This window comes from Tachypleus tridentatus, chromosome 9 (assembly GCF_004210375.1).
Source record: "Tachypleus tridentatus isolate NWPU-2018 chromosome 9, ASM421037v1, whole genome shotgun sequence".
Classification (NCBI taxonomy): domain Eukaryota; kingdom Metazoa; phylum Arthropoda; class Merostomata; order Xiphosura; family Limulidae; genus Tachypleus; species Tachypleus tridentatus.
In genome coordinates, this window is record NC_134833.1 from 153504046 (window position 1) to 153521743 (window position 17698).

Below are 17698 nucleotides of genomic sequence, written 5' to 3' on the forward strand. Positions count from 1 at the left end.
TGTCACCAGTTCTAACCAACATTTTTATGACACAGATTGAATCACAAGCAATCAATTCAGCCTTACACCCTCCACTATACTGGTACAGGTATGTTGATGATACAGTTGCTGGATTCACATCTACAGAACACACACTTAGTTTATTCAATCATGTTAACTCTATACGTACCAACATTAAGTTCACCCGTGAAAATTAACCAAATAGTATTTCTTAAACTCAAGATCACTAGAACTGATACACAATTCAAACCAGAAATCCACAGAAAAATCACCCACACTAGATTATACATTCCCTGGGACTTAGCACATGAAACAAAACAAAAACTCAACATATTAAGAAATCAAATAAACACAAAACTGTGTTCACTCGATAAAGTTAATGATGAAATCAACAAAATAAAACAACATTTCATCAAGATCAACAAGTATTCTCAAAACAATTGTGGAAAACATTATACACACACACCTAGACAAACAACAATAAATATCAGGATACAACAAACTACAAAACCTTATACTACTGTATACCATATGTTCCCGACATCAGCGAAAAAATTACCAACGTTTGGAAACAACATAACGTTCCAGTAAACACCAGATTTATTGAAAAACCAGGTACAAAACTAGTCTATACTGTGTAAAAACTACATTGACAAACACAACACCAACATTATTTACAAAATACAACGTGATAACTACCACGATTTCTATATTGGAGAAACAAGCAGAAAAATGGAAGCCAGATTCAAAGAACATAAAAAACATCACCACACATTTTTGAAAACTGCAAGTCAAATAAACACAACATAACCATAGAAAACACGAAGATATTAAGTAAGGAAACAAACGCAAAATCAAAGAAGCCTTACTTGTACAGCAACTAAAACCAAAATTAAAGCAGTGTACAGGAGCAACTTTATACAATACTAATTAATTACCTAACATCCAATTGCAGCGCCCCCTACAATCCCGTACCCGTTTATACTCTCGACCCTAAGACGTGTCCGGTGACGGTCACTTGCAAACTCTCTCTTTATTAACCTGAAGTTGACCTAGGAAGGTCGAAACGTTGCTCTCCTTCTCAATAAAAGTGTTAATATCAATACCAGCCGTTCCGAGATATATTTTTATTTCAAGTGAGTTTCTCGCCATCAAAAACCAACTTGTTCATATGCCATTTGCTATAATCACGTTGTGTCACATTTGTGAACCAACCAATGTCTGTATAACATTTGCTATCGTCACTTTGTGCTGCATTTGTGAACCAATTTATGTAACAATTGTTATTTTTGAACGAGATGCAGTTAACCAGTCTGTAATTTTCCAATGTGTACGTGTTTGAAACTTGTTACATTCATCTACTTGAATAAAGAGATGGCGCCACCGGACCGTCGTTGAGCAGACGTTCATCACCGTTGTGTTTGTATTCATGCAATGGTTGAGAGTAAAAATAAGAACACGGGAATAATATAGCTTATTTATTACATGCCGTAGTAAAAGGTTTTTATAGAATCAGAATGAGTATGCTAGGAATATTAATATGATGGTTTTCACGACAGTCATAAAGATGCACAACTTTCAGTAAATAGGAGAGCTCTCTATCCTTTGGAATTCATCAGACATAGTGCACTTTGAGAGGACGTGGTTATGCGTATAATGTAGTTCTCATTTCAGAACGCGTAATATTCCGTTGCTGTAACAGAGAAGGCGTATGTGCACATTTCAATGTTTGTTTTAGTGTTAACGCAGTATTTCTTTTCATTCGTCATTTGTATCTGTTTTTCAGACATAAATGCGGTAATGTTAATACGTGTTGTTGTTTTTTCATATTTTCCTTTCTTTGCTGTTGACGTCATCATTGCCGTGGATGTTGCATAGCAGGATGTACATCTCTCGTGCGCTGTGCGTCGCTAATGGCAACCGCCGATTTCTTCAGCGACCCTATCGTCGATTTGCAGAAACTTCCCACAACGGTCCGCGCTTCACTTGTGCACGCGGGAGAAGAACTGCGGCGACAAATCGTTCTACAGCAGTGGCTCCAGTCGCACGGTGTACAACATTTGTACAGAAGGTAAGTCCTAAACCTGATTTTCGTAACTACGGCCTAAAGTCGGGAAAACGAAGGTATTCCAGTTCAAACCCGTATGTAAACATAGTCTTAAGAACGTATGACGTAACAATAAGTAAACTTTTATTGTTGTATCGCTCGAGGTGGTGCGTTCGCGTTTTGTTTTTTTATTATTGTTTAACGATATCTCGTAACTTTCCACTGTGTTATTAATGTATGGATTTGTCCGTTTTGTGTACAGTTATTTTTCATATGTTTCCCTCGTGTACGTACGTCTACACCGTGCAGAAACCGACGGTTGTGATACTTTTATCTATAAATACATAAACGTATTTATTAAAGAGAACGCAGCAAGTAAGTTAAATTGTAAATTAAGAATTAGAACTAACTTCATATCATCTGCATTTTCTTAACCTCGAACAGTTTGTTTCCCTGTTTTATCTGTAAACATTGCACTGCGTGAAAAGAACTTACTTCTGGTGTGTTTTCAAGTTCTGAACATATGATTTTTTTCTCTAAGAACTACGTCCTCTGAGTAACCCAAGCAGACCTCCAAGCCCTAGGTTTATACTAACCACAGTTAAATTTGAAACCATTCTATTGAAATTTGCTAAATGTTGAAGACTATCAGAAGTAGGAACACCACGGTTTCAATGTTTAATTTTTCTTTATTAAAAGACTAGGCTTGATATATTTGAAGAAAGTTTTATGTTTCTTTTAATAAAACCAACTGCAATCTGGTTCAGTGATACTTAAAGACCTTTTATTTTTATTATTTACAAATAACGTTTTCTTTAATTTTCGTCTCAGCGAACATGCTCGCCCTTTCAGCCGAATGGGGGTTGTAAAGTCACGGTCAGTCCCACTATTCATTGCTAAAACAGTACCCCAAGAGTTGGCGGTGGGTGGTGATTACTAGCTGCTTTCTCTCTAGTCTTTCTCTGCTAAACTAGGGACAGCTAGCGCAGATAGCCGTCGTGTAGCTTTGCGCGAAGTTCAGAAAGGAAGGAAATCGACGATTTGTTTACTGGTTGAATGAATGTTATCGTCTTGCATGCATTTTCTTGTTTGACATATGTCGTGTGACACTCCCAGTGACACATAATACACTGTACTAACTTAGCAACATATTTGTTTTCTTCTCTGTTCTGTAAATTTGGATGAACTTTCGTTGAATCGCTTGCTTCATTTATCACCACCAGGGAGCTAACTGATGAAATTAAAACTAAAATTATATGTTAGATTACTTTCTGATAACACTCTGGATAAGTAGTTAAGCCTGTGATAACTGTTCAGAAAATTGTATCCGGTTCAATTTCCCATGGAACTCCATTTCAAAATCAGTAAGTTCCTATTCAGGAATAGAAGTCCCTCGCTGGTACAGCGGTAAGTGTACGGATTTACAACGCTAAAATCAGGGGTTCGATACCCTTCGGTGGACTCAGCAGATAACTCGATGTGGTTTTGCTGAAAGAAGACACACACAGGAATATTAAGGATAATTCTGTTTGGATTCGAAATCTTACACCTAAACACACACACGAACCTTGAAATGATTAATTATATAATTATGTTGAATAATTTCTCCAGTGATACAATGATTATAGTAATGTAATCCTTGTTATACACACTGGATTGTGTTTGTTACAGCCATTCGCATAGCACAAAACAAACTAGCCAGCTAAGTGAAGAACAAATCCTTGTTAGAAGATGGTAAAATATATTTACCATATTGTTTTTATCTGTTAGTTTTACTTTATACCTTTGTCATGTTTCTTGTATGTAGGATTCAAAATGGCCGTCGATCATCGGATTACATTTTATGACATGACGAATTGGCTTCAAAATCTTCGCAACTCTGTTTTTGTTTGGAATAAAATAGATACAAAGTTGTAGCTAGTGTCTAATTTAACTTATGCTATTATTTGTCAAGTATATTTTTATCGATTGAATACAAAGTGAAAGGTAAGATATGATAATGATATACCAACCGTACTGTATGATATCTGTCATATCGACATCGATAAGGCCTTTCGCCTAACACCAGGGTTCTTCAGGCCTGCTGGGGTACCACCAACCGCTCCGTGGTAGTTAATTAGGTTAATATATAGTTCATGCCCTGAATGGGTCTGAAAGATAACTTTAATTCCAATTCATGAATTACAATTATATGTTCAAGGGTACGTCAGATATTTAATTTGTGACGCTATTTATATTAGCAAATCGCTTAACAACAGCTGTTATGATGTAAGTAGGGTAAAGTTAATGAACTATACATTTTTATCTACATATAAAGATGTCAGAATTAGGGTAATAATTTTTAACACTGTATTATATATAACAATTCTTATTATTATTTGTTATTTTCACTGGTTCGTTACTCACATGAGTAGGTGAACCAACTGGGTATCGTTCTGATTTTGAAATAGGTATGTTTAGTGCTAAGATGCTCTTGACATCAACTGTCTATTCGTCTGATTAGGGTACGACCCAAACCCGTATCGAAGAGGGCTGGGCATAGCGTAATGGGCACCGTAAGGTCTGTGAATCTGATAATTGATGGTTCGTGCCCTGTTGCAGTAAAATTGCTCTTTGAACTTTGAGATTATGAACATATTTAAACGGAAAGCGTTATTGGCTAGTTGCTTTGCGTAAATATCTCAAACAAAAAACCATTGTTATGAATGTATAATAAGTTATCAACTTGTTTCGTTTCTAAACTTACATTAAATATTGATTTTCGTGAGCTCTGTTTTAAAATATTTGTATCAGGGCTGTGCGAATAGCTGAAATCACGAGATCGAACCGAGCCTTTCGTGTTGGTTCAGTTTCTTCTCGAAGTCAAAAATGTCCTCCAGTGTATTTCAATGCAGACAGCCTCTTAAGCGGCTTTGTAATTCACAAGAAAACGTAACTGTAGTGGGCATATTTGATTAGAAGAATACGGGCTCGAAATAGGGTAGGAACACAAACTTGTAGGTTAAAAACAAACAAACATGTACTCAGGATGATATTTTTAGAATTACTCCTTCGCGCCCCCTGCATCCAATGTATAAACACTCTGCAGGCTTTTAACATGCAGACGAGCTGGTGGCACTAAAGTTTAAATTCTATCCTTGTGAAAAAATAATTAGAATCTTAATATTAGTTTACGTACTACTGATAGTAGTCGGCGAACAGGTTCTAGTGTATTACAGATAGTATTACGGATATACAAATAACCCATCGTGTAGATTGGCTTTAAATAATAACAACAGCAGCATTTGTCCAAATGTCACTTTTTTATTTATGCTTGAATAACAAGGGAACTATTACTGTTTCATTACGTTTCTGGGTTTCTGGAATTTTTTTTTTTTCAAATTTAATGAAACTTGTCGGTTTGGGGGTTGTTCCAGAAATTAAACTTTGTGAAAACTGCATTCACCTCCTGGTTAGAAGGAGATTCTCATTTTCCTGCGAGGGGATCGATGGCTGTCTGAGGGTTTCACTTGTCTAACCACTCTCACCACTGCACAGTAGTGTGTTGTCTGTCAGTCAATCAGTAGACACTAAAATGACGTCACACGAGTTACACTTAACGTTGCAATTTGTTTATTGTCGTGATGTCGGTAAAACGTGCGCAAGCCGTGGTTCACGAGAAAAATTACGTACTCTGTACTCTACAACACAGCATGATGTATGAACTTCAAAAGCAAGAAATAAAAATATTTGTCACTCATAACTTTGGTTTGATTTACTCTAAAAACAAAACATTTTCGCGGACCCTTCGGAAGTACTTTTAGCTAAATTCAAAATAAACACGGACAAAAATTACTGATAAAGTCAGTTCATTACGTTTTATCCATTAGTTGCACAGTTTCAGTGGAAATTAGACAATACAGAAAGTGTGTTCACAATAATACATTTTTATTGCTTGTTTCCGCCAGTAGTTGTGTACCTAAATACATTTCGTAATTTTGTATTTCTACCAGAAGGTGTCCAGTGAATGAATGGAATGTTGTAGATTACAAAAAAGAGAAAGATTCACTGGTAGTTCAGTAACAAGCATAATAACTTATAGTAACATATTCTTCTATTATTAACGTCAGTGTTAAAAAAAACGTATTTGAAATGCAATTTTTCGTATCAGCATAATAAGTATAGGATCTATGTTTTCAGTATCTCCAGTGTTATCATCAGTAACTCCTGTTTGTATCTCTAGTGTTATCATCAGTGACTCCTGTTTGTATCTCTAGTGTTATCATCAGTAAGTCCTGTTTGTATCTCTAGTGTTATCATCAGTAATTCCTGTTTGTATCTGTAGTGTTATCATCAGTAACTCCTGTTTATATCTCTAGTGTTATCATCAGTAAGTCCTGTTTGTATCTCTAGTGTTATCATCAGTAACTCCTGTTTGTATCTACAGTGTTATCATCAGTAACTCCTGTTTGTATCTCTAGTGTTATCATCAGTAACTCCTGTTTGTATCTACAGTGTTATCATCAGTAACTCCTGTTTATATCTCTAGTGTTATCATCAGTAACTCCTGTTTATATCTCTAGTGTTATCATCGGTAACTCCTGTTTATATCTCTACTGTTATCATCGGTAACTCCTATTTATATATCTAGTGTTATCATCAGTAACTCCTGTTTGTATCTCTAGTGTTATCATCAGTAACTCCTGTTTGTGTCTCTAGTGTTATCATCAGTAACTCCTGTTTGTATCTCTAGTGTTATCATCAGTAACTCCTGTTTGTATATCTAGTGTTATCATCAGTAACTCCTGTTTGTATCTACAGTGTTATCATCAGTAACTCCTGTTTGTATCTCTAGTGTTATCATCAGTAACTCCTGTTTGTATCTCTAGTGTTATCATCAGTAGCTCCTATTTGTATCCCTTGTGTTATCATCAGTAACTCCTATTTGTATCCCTAGTGCTATCATTGTCTTCCAGGGGCTCTGCGACACTCTTGACTGCTGCTTATGACTTCAAAATATGACGTTTTGTTCTTCGTGTTAGGCAAGAGTGTAGACAGCTGTTTTTTATGATAAAAATATTACAAGTCAAACCACACACGCGTGTATATATATATATATATATATACCGTTGTGGATACAACGTTTTGGACAAGGCCTGCTCTTTAGGTATTACTAACTGATCGGTAAATCCAGAAACGGAAGTATTCTAAATCAGTTGTGACCTAGATTTACGACCACTTCCACCACTGTAGCTTTGCGGGAAATTCAAAACAAACAAACTTCCATCACTTGATTATTACACAGACAAATGTAGTGAGATCAACAAACGTAACTTCAAAGCACACGGAACTCTAAGGACAACCTTGTGTAGAAGCCTTGTAACATGTTCGTTCTATTTGACATTATTATCAAACCATCAGACAGAGGAGGAACTGTGATCATGAGGTGCAAAGATCTTTATCTTCTCGAAGTGTGACGTCATTTGAATGACTTACTATCGTACAAACCACTTCTAGACGACCCGCCAACAAAACATCATGAAGTCATCACCAATAGTGTCAACGGGTCGACCTACCACCGAAATATCATGAAGTTATTACCAACAGTGTGAACGGAACGACCCACTACTGACATATCATGAAGTAATTACCAACAGTGTCAACGGGTCGACCCACTACTGACAAATCATGAAGTTATTACCAACAGTGTGAACGGAACGACCCACTACTGACATGTGAAGTTATTACCAACAGTGTTGAACTAACTGATTGATACTGAGGAAGTACCTACGTCTACTAAAAATGAAATGTTACCTATTAACAGGTGTTTCTATGTATTTTGATAAAATAACAACCAGAGTTCATTACAAACTTACACACAACTATTTACATTGTAATCTAACCACCTCATACATAGAAGAAAAAACACAACAACCAAATTCTAAGTTCTGTACAGAAGAACCAAATTCCAAGTTCTGTACAGAAGAACCAAATTCCAAGTTCTGTACAGAAGAACCCTTATCCTCACGCACCACACTTACAACAAAGTCATTATTCTAAATAATTTTTACATTTTAAATCTATCGCCGCTAAACTCATTCTTCCCCCTGATTTCCTTCCTTCACAAAAGCAATATTGAAAAATATAATACATAGTAGCCTTAAAACTCATATCTCAACACATTTTATTGTATCTATCCTTGTAATAGAAAACACGTGTACTTGTATATTTACTCAAGAGCATCCATGTTCCTCGTCGCACCAAACATGCTCGCCCTTTCAGCTATGGGGGCGTTATAATTTGATGGTCAATCTCACTATTCGTTGATAAAAGAGTGACCCAAGAGTTGGCGGTGGGTGGTGATGACTAGCTGCCTTCCCTCTATTCTTACGCTGCTAAATTAGGGACGGCTAGAGCAGATAGCCCTTTTGTAGCGTTGCGCGAAGTTCAGAAACAAACAAACGAACATGAATGTGAAACTACAAAGAGACAAAATAATTTTTGACTTGGGAACTTTCCATCCCAATGTTCTAAATGAATTTTTTTAGTTTCTTGTAGTATTTGTCGTTTTAGTGTTTCCCACATTTAAATGTTTTATACAGTGAATTATGTATCTGTTCGTTTTAATTTTTAAACTATAATGCATGTATAATCATGTGCGCGCGTGGGCATGCATGTTTTTATATATGTTTACATGTATTTATATATGAATTTGTGTGTGTATATGTGGATGTGTCCCCCGCTAGTACACCGGTATATCCACGGATTTACAACGCAAAAATCAGCGGTTCGATTCCCCTCGGTGGGCTCAGCATACAGCCTGATTTGGCTTTGCTTTAAGAAAACACACATGTGGATATATCTGTGTGTTTGTGCGTGTATATATAGGGTACTATTGTTTCAAGTGTTTGTAAGAGTTATTATACACGTGTACTTGTTATACTGTCAGCGATTTAGAATGTTATGTTTACGGATTTACTGTTGAGTATATAATACCTGAAGAACAGCGTTGTCCGAAACGTTGTATCGACAAGTTTATGTATTAATATATATGTAGTTTAACTCTTTGGTGGTATGAACTGTGGAAAACGTTAATTATATAACCTCATATCGTATGGTAGCCGTCCTTACCATGATATTACCTAAACAGAGGACCAGTGTGTAGCTATATTTAAACAGGACAGATTAAAACTCTTTGTATTACAGTACACGTCTAATGCGTGTATGTATTAATACTAAAAAGCAAGATACTATTTTCAAGCATTCTATGAAGACAGAGGGGGAGGTAACTCCCCATGACCTTCCTCGTATTGTCCTATATTACTGGGTCAAGTTGAGCTTATTTAATAGTTGTTTTTTAAAGAAATTAGACATAAAATTAGATGGGAGATTAAACCCCCGAAACTCTTCATAACCGTCCTTATGAAGGTGTTAGACCCTGTATCTTATTAGTAGATAATAACAACACACTTACTCTTTAACTGTTTGTTGTACCAAGCAACATTTGGTAGCATGTACACGAGTCTTTCCTTTTTGTTGTTGTACGAACTGTAGGACAGATTTTGTTCTAAATAAAATAATACCCATATGCATACCCTCAGAATCCCCTTAATATACTTGTAAAGTTTCAGGTATCTCGACTCTCAGAGGTATGTATAGCGCAGAAAGACTGACACACAAGGCATTTTATATTGTTATACATAATGGTTTTAGTAGAAAGTTCATGTCTTTCTGACCGTGCACATAACATTTAGATCTGTTTCACAGCTCAAGTCCTCATAATACAGGTAACATTTAAATATGTTCCACGAGTGAAGTCTTCATGATGCAGGTAACATTTAGATCTGTGTCACGACTGAAGTCTCCACGATGCAGGTAACATTTAAATCTGTGTCACGACTGAAGTCTCCACGATGCAGGTAACATTTAGATCTGTGTCACGACTGAAGTCTCCACGATGCAGGTAACATTTAGATCTGTGTCACGACTGAAGTCTCCACGATGCAGGTAACATTTAGATCTGTGTCACGACTGAAGTCTCCACGATGCAGGTAACATTTAGATCTGTTTCAGACTGAAGTCTCCACGATGCAGGTAACATTTAGATCTGTTTCACGACTGAAGTCTCCACGATACAGGTAACATTTAAATCTGTGTCACGACTGAAGTCTCCACGATACAGGTAACATTTAGATCTGTGTCACGACTGAAGTATCCACGATACAGGTAACATTTAAATCTGTGTCACGACTGAAGTCTCCACGATGCAGGTAACATTTAAATATGTGTCACGACTGAAGTCTCCACGATGCAGGTAAAATTTAGATCTGTGTCACGACTGAAGTCTCCACGATACAAGTAACATTTAAATCTGTTTCAGGCTGAAGAGTCCACGATACAGGTAACATTTGAATCTGTGTCACAACTGAAGTCTCCACGATACAGGTAACATTTAGATCTGTGTCACGACTGAAGTCTCCACGATGCAGGTAACATTTAAATCTGTGTCACGAACGAAGTCACCACGATACAGGTAACATTTAAATCTGTGTCACGACTGAAGTCTCCACGATACAGGTAACATTTAAATCTGTTTCAGGCTGAAGAGTCCACGATGCAGGTAACATTTAGATCTGTTTCACGACTGAAGTCTCCACGATGCAGGTAACATTTAGATCTGTTTCACGACTGAAGTCTCCACGATGCAGGTAACATTTAAATATGTGTCACGACTGAAGTCTCCACGATGCAGGTAAAATTTAGATCTGTGTCACGACTGAAGTCTCCACGATACAGGTAACATTTAGATCTGTTTCACGACTGAAGTCTCCACGATACAGGTAACATTTAAATCTGTGTCACAACTGAAGTCTCCACGATACAGGTAACATTTAAATCTGTGTCACAACTGAAGTCTCCACGATACAGGTAACATTTAGATCTGTGTCACGACTGAAGTCTCCACGATGCAGGTAACATTTAGATCTGTTTCACGACTGAAGTCTCCACGATACAGGTAACATTTAGATCTGTGTCACGACTGAAGAGTCCACGATACAGGTAACATTTAAATCTGTGTCACGACTGAAGTCTCCACGATGCAGGTAACATTTAGATCTGTTTCACGACTGAAGTCTCCACGATACAGGTAACATTTAAATCTGTTTCAGGCTGAAGTCTCCACGATACAGATAACAGTTAAATCTGTGTCACGACTGAAGTCTCCACGATACAGGTAACATTTAAATCTGTTTCAGGCTGAAGTCTCCACGGTACAGTGAAGATGGTGTGATTTAAGTTAAGAAATGCTGTACCACTGTAACATTGATATTGTGGTTTATTAAACAGAGAATAATTAATGTTACAAAACGTGCCTAATAAACTGTATTTTAAAGCTAAATCTGTACAAATGGAATGATTGGTAAAGTAACATGGTATCGCATTTTGCTGTTTAGAGTGATTAGAATACAACGTGACTGCACTGTTGTTGATTGTGTTTAGAACACGAGTTTGACAATACTACATTCATTGTTCAAATCGTATGAGGCCCGGCATGGCCAAGCGTGTTGAGGCGTGCGACTCGTAATCTGAGGGTCGCGGGTTCGCATCCCCGTCGCGCCAAACATGCTCGCCCTTTCAGCCGTGGGGCGTTATAATGTTTCAGTCAATCCAACTATTCGTTGGTAAAGAGTAGCCCAAGAGTTGGCGGTGGGTGGTGATGACTAGCTGCCTTCCCTCTAGTCTTACACAGCTAAATTAGGGACAGCTAACACAGATAGCCCTCGAGTAGCTTTGTGCGAAATTAAAAAAAACAAAAAAAACGTATGAGTAATTTGTTGTCTGTGCTCAGAATAAGTGTTTGACTTTACTGTGTATTCCTTTTTGTTAACCTGAAAATGACCCAAGAAGGTCGAAATGTTCTCTACTTCATTTTTATATCGATACCAGCCGTCTTGAAATACATTTGTCCCATGTATTTTATTTATAACATGAATTTGGCTATTGTGTTTACAACGTTCGCAACGTGTGTTTTATTTAAAATAACAGTTGTTACTTCTTAGGAGTATATGTAATAGCCGCCTACTTTTCATTTGCCTGTTTGCTTTCACTGTTTTTAACTAAATTATAGTTTCTTTTTGTTCAAAAGGCAGAAAGCACGTTTGTGTGCGTGTATCAGTGTTATTGTCTTGATATAAGCTTTCCTAGTGCTTGCTTAGATTCCAGACACATTTTTACATCAACATCTCGGAGTTTTAGCACAAACTGGTCGATGCGAATCCTTCGTGGCAACGATATATAACTGGTGTAGAATATACTAAATGTAATATATTTTCTTGTGGGCACGTCAGGACTCGAACATCAGACTATTACAGACGAAAAAGCCAAATTGCTAAGATTGTTTTGTTTTTTTGTTTCTTTTGAATTTCGCACAAAGCTACTCAAGGGCTATCTGTGCTCGCCGTCCCTAATTTAGCAGTGTAAGACTAGAGGGAAGGCAGCTAATCATCACCATCCATCGCCAATTCTTAGGCTACTCTTTACCAACGAATAGTGGGATTGATTGTCACATTATAATGCCCCACGGCTGAATGGGCGAGCATGTTTGATATCACGGGGATTCGAACCCGCGACCCTCGGATTACGAGTCAAATGCCTTAACCACCTGGTCACGCCGGGCTTAGCGTTAATCTAAATTTTAATTTGTAAATTTTCAAAACAGCAGTCCCCTATTGGATCCGAATAGTTTTGAAAGCTGTCGGGATTGTAATTATGAATTCATATAAAACTTGACACGTTTCTTTAAGGGATTGTTAAAATAAACGTCTACCTGGAAATGTAGTTGTATAGACTTGTATAGACATTGGGACAGTCGTTTAAATGGTTCTTTAAACCAATAATTTACTTTTAGATTTTTTTAAAATATATTGGTATCAGGGATTAGGGTGGTGGGGTATCTCTTAGGACTGACTGCGTGGGTTTACTTGACCATGTACATTTTGTGTACTACTTGTTCCTCGAGTTTCCTCGGGTAAGGAAGAATGTTCCCGAGTTTCCTTGGATAAGGAAGAATCATTTTATTCGCTGTTGTCTTACCTTTTGGAGCAGATAACCTGTTGACTACTCTACAATGTTCTGTTTGTTGTTAGGTTTATCCTCAAATAACGTTTATATTTTCTTCCTTTTCTTCTTTTTTTATCTATTTATAAATAATAAAATACATTCCATGCAAATTTCTGTATCTGTTCTAAGTGATTTTTGTTTTACATTTGTGAATTTCGAAGGTTCCCTGACAAAAATATTCAAACACAAACAGTATTTGTGCTAGTTACCCTAGTCTCCGATGGGAGGCAGGGCGAGGATATAATAATAACTGTTTGGGTTCCAGCGTATCTCGAAAACTATTAGACCGATATGTTTCTTGACACATTAAGGTTGAGACTCATCGTACCAAAAAAAAAAAAAAAAGATCCGGTCCGTTGGTCATTCTCGACCTGAGAAGGATTTTCTGAGTTTTCGAAAGTGCAATTTGACGTCATCCAACAGAAGCGCATGCATTATAGTAAAAGAACGGTGGAATGTCTCTCACTACACTTGTTAGTGGGTGTATATTGAATGTCTTATTAGGGTTAGGAAACCACCTACATTTGGTACTGTATTTGAGAAAACAAATTTGTTAGGCACGGAAGTTCCAAGAAACTTTTCTAATTTTTATATAACAAGTTACGAATGAGATGTTTATTTGAAAGACAAGTTAATGTGTAAGGCTGTAGTTGTGGTTTCAGTTCAGTGATGTAATAACTGATTTCTGACCCCTGGAACGCAGGAACAGTGATTTTACTGGGTGTTCTACTTTTTGTTTTTATGACTCATACTGTATTAGAATAATTAAATCTAGTGCTTCAGTTGAATGCAGAGCTCGGCCAACTGGAAGGGTAAACTATGTAAACAGTTCCAGATATTGATCTCCGTTTGAGTTCCCTGGGAGCAGACGCATGGAGTCGTACACCCTGTAGAAAGTTTGAACCTGAACCCAAGGAAGAAATATATGATGTACGATCATGGAAAATAGCATTAACAACTGCTACCATTACCTTGTAGCATTAACAACTGCTACCATTACCTTGTAGCATTAACAACTGCTACCATCACCTTGTAGCATTAACAACTGCTACCATCACCTTGTAGCATTAACAACTGCTACCATCACCTTGTATAACACACTAATGTTATATATATATGTATTGACTTATCAAGTGGTTTTAAAATAGTTTATCCACATCTGAATGGTAAAAAAGACGATATTTCTTTACCCTATCAGTTTGTTTTTTAAATACTTACTCTGTGTTGTAGAGGTTATCTGTGTTTGTGTGTACTTTGTGTTGTAGAGGTTATCTATGTTTGTGTGTACTTACACTGTGTTGTAGAGGTTATCTATGTTTGTGTGTACTTACTCTGTGTTGTAGAGGTTATCTATGTTTGTGTGTACTTACTCAGTGTTGTAGAGGTTATCTGTGTTTGTGTGTACTTTGTGTTGTAGAGGTTATCTATGTTTGTGTGTACTTACTCTGTGTTGTAGAGGTTATCTATGTTTGTGTGTACTTTGTGTTGTAGAGGTTATCTATGTTTGTGTGTACTTACTCTGTGCTGTAGAGGTTATCTATGTTTGTGTGTACTTACTCTGTGTTGTAGAGGTTATCTATGTTTGTGTGTACTTACTATATGTTGTAGAGGTTATCTATGTTTGTGTGTACTTACTCTGTGTTGTAGAGGTTATTTATGTTTGTGTGTACTTACTATATGTTGTAGAGGTTATCTATGTTTGTGTGTACTTATTCTGTGTTGTAGAGGTTATCTATGTTTGTGTGTACTTACTATATGTTGTAGAGGTTATCCATGTTTGTGTGTACTTACTCTGTGTTGTAGAGGTTATCCATGTTTGTGTGTACCCCACTCTGTGTTGTAGAGGTTATCCATGTTTGTGTGTACTTACTATATGTTGTAGAGGTTATCTATGTTTGTGTGTACCCCTCTGTGTTGTAGAGGTTATTTATGTTTGTGTGTACTTACTATATGTTGTAGAGGTTATCTATGTTTGTGTGTACTTATTCTGTGTTGTAGAGGTTATCTATGTTTGTGTGTACTTACTATATGTTGTAGAGGTTATCTATGTTTGTGTGTACTTACTCTGTGTTGTAGAGGTTATCTATGTTTGTGTGTACTTACTCTGTGTTGTAGAGGTTATCTATGTTTGTGTGTACTTACTATATGTTGTAGAGGTTATCTATGTTTGTGTGTACTTATTCTGTGTTGTAGAGGTTATCTATGTTTGTGTGTACTTACTATATGTTGTAGAGGTTATCTATGTTTGTGTGTACTTACTCTGTGTTGCAGAGGTTATCTATGTTTGTGTGTACTTACTCTGTGTTGTAGAGGTTATCTATGTTTGTGTGTACTTACTATATGTTGTAGAGGTTATCTATGTTTGTGTGTACTTACTCTGTGTTGTAGAGGTTATCTGTGTTTGTGTGTACTTTGTGTTGTAGAGGTTATCTATGTTTGTGTGTACTTACACTGTGTTGTAGAGGTTATCTATGTTTGTGTGTACTTTGTCCACCAAGATTTCTCGAGAAAAGCTAAACGGATTTTGACGAAAGTTGAAATACTTTTGGACAATGATCCAACTGAGAAGTGATTAATTTCTGGAGTGTCCACGTTAAAGGTCAAGGTTAGGAAAATAAAACAGTTTTTCTCACTGTTTTGCTATATAACTTCATGGGCGTATGTGGAATATTATTCATCACTGTCCTGCCAAAATGGTCAGTGTCTGTTGAAAACGACGAACATACCGACACATACTCGTATTTTGGATGGCCGAATACAATCAACGTTCTGGTTATCAAATCGTCATGGGATGGGTTCGCTACAGTGTTATATAATTTATACAGCTAATATTAGTTGAAATTATAATGTTTTACTTTAGTTCGAAATTTGGTTTTATATTATTAACGTAACTTTAGGTGTCTTAGTGTAGCCCGGTATTGTATAGAGTTTTATTTAGGTTGTATAATTAAATTAATTTAATAGATAAAGACGTAAGTAGTAACATCGGGTGCATTAAAAGTTTTATTTGGAGCTTACGGTCGTATTTATTGTTATTAACGTAAATGTTGAGCCGTTATTGTTTTAATTTTATTTGTATAATGAAGCCGAAACACCGTAAATTTCAGCTTCAGTTAAAAAATACAGATGTCGCTGTAAATGTTAACATTTTATTTCCATTTATACTTGAAGGGCACTGATTTTCTAAAGGGTCGAGATCAATTTGAGTAAACATACTTTACTAAATAATCACGACAGTTCTGATTGTGCAAATAAACGGCACGTTATGGCCACGTAGGAAGGGCGCTCGACTCGCAACCTGAGGGTCGCGGGTTCGAATCTCCGTCCCATTAAACATGTCCACCCTTTCAACCTTGGTGGTATTATAATGTAATAATCAATCCTACTATTCGTTGGTGGTGATAACGACTAGCGAAATTCCCTCTAGTCTTTTACTGCAACATTATGAACGGCTAGTGCATATGTAGCCCTCGTGTAGCTTTGCGCGAAATTCAAAACAATCCAAAGTGTAAATAAAACACTTTGCATTCCAACATTTATAAAGTGTTGCGATTGTTACCGCAAGTGAAAAGATGACGTGGAAGATTTTAATTGGTTTAAATAAGAAAACTGATGTAAAATCGTATAATATTACCGTAATAATATTGTAATAATAGACCAATAGTGAGCTTTTAACATAGTCGTAAGTATTAATAACAGTTACTCGATTCACCACTTGTCATTGAATTGCATTCAGATTTAACGTATTGTAAATATAGGTTCACTGGTGAGGCTCTTCAAACCACCGTACAGTTATATACATATATATATAAAGACAAAATGTGTGTTTGTTTGCGTCCTAACTCTTCCCGGCTCGGGCATGGCGAGGTGGATAAGGCACTCGACCCGTAATCCCAGGGTCGCGAGTTCGAATCCCTGTCACACCAAACATGCTCGCCCTTTCATCCGTAGGTGCGTTATAATGTTACAGACAATCCCACTATTCGTTGGTAAAAGAGTAGCCCAAGAGTTGTCGGTGGGTGGTGATGACTAGCTGCCTTTCCGCTAGTCTTACACTGCTAAATTAGGGACGGCTAGCGCAGATAGCCCTCGTATAGCTTTGTGCGAAATTCCAAAAACCAAACTTCTCAGAGCCTATTGGTCCATAATTTGTACGTAAACACTATGAACTGTGAGAAATGTCTTAACCTTTATTTTCATTTTGTAAAGCCAGTTTAATTACTACCAGCCTATTGAATCAATCTCAAACAGTCTTATCAGGTTGACGCTTTGGACAATGTTCAACATTCTAAAAGAGATTCAAGGTCAAAATATGAAAGTTGCTTGGTTGTTTCTCAAACAACCATGGTCAGTGAGTGTAGGGTGTTGAAGTGTCGGGATCACCTTAAAATACTTAGTTGATAATATATGGAAAACAAGCTGTAAATGTTGTTTTACTTTGTTATACTTTTAAAATTTACAGGTAAAGTTTATGTTCAGGTTATTATTTTGAAATTTGTGATTTCTGTTAAACTTTGTTTTAATTAAGTTTAAACATTTTCTGTCACTTGA

At 36.7% G+C, this 17698-nt stretch overlaps 1 protein-coding gene across 1 annotated transcript in view; it reads left to right on the forward strand.

Annotated features, from left to right (window-relative positions):
• LOC143226687 (apoptosis-resistant E3 ubiquitin protein ligase 1-like) overlaps positions 1–17698 on the forward strand; it is a 115112-nt gene that overhangs the window by 21692 nt on the left and 75722 nt on the right. Inside the window, 1 exon segment of the mRNA XM_076457983.1 lies at positions 1882–2071. Within this exon segment, the coding sequence (XP_076314098.1) occupies positions 1882–2071 (190 nt within the window).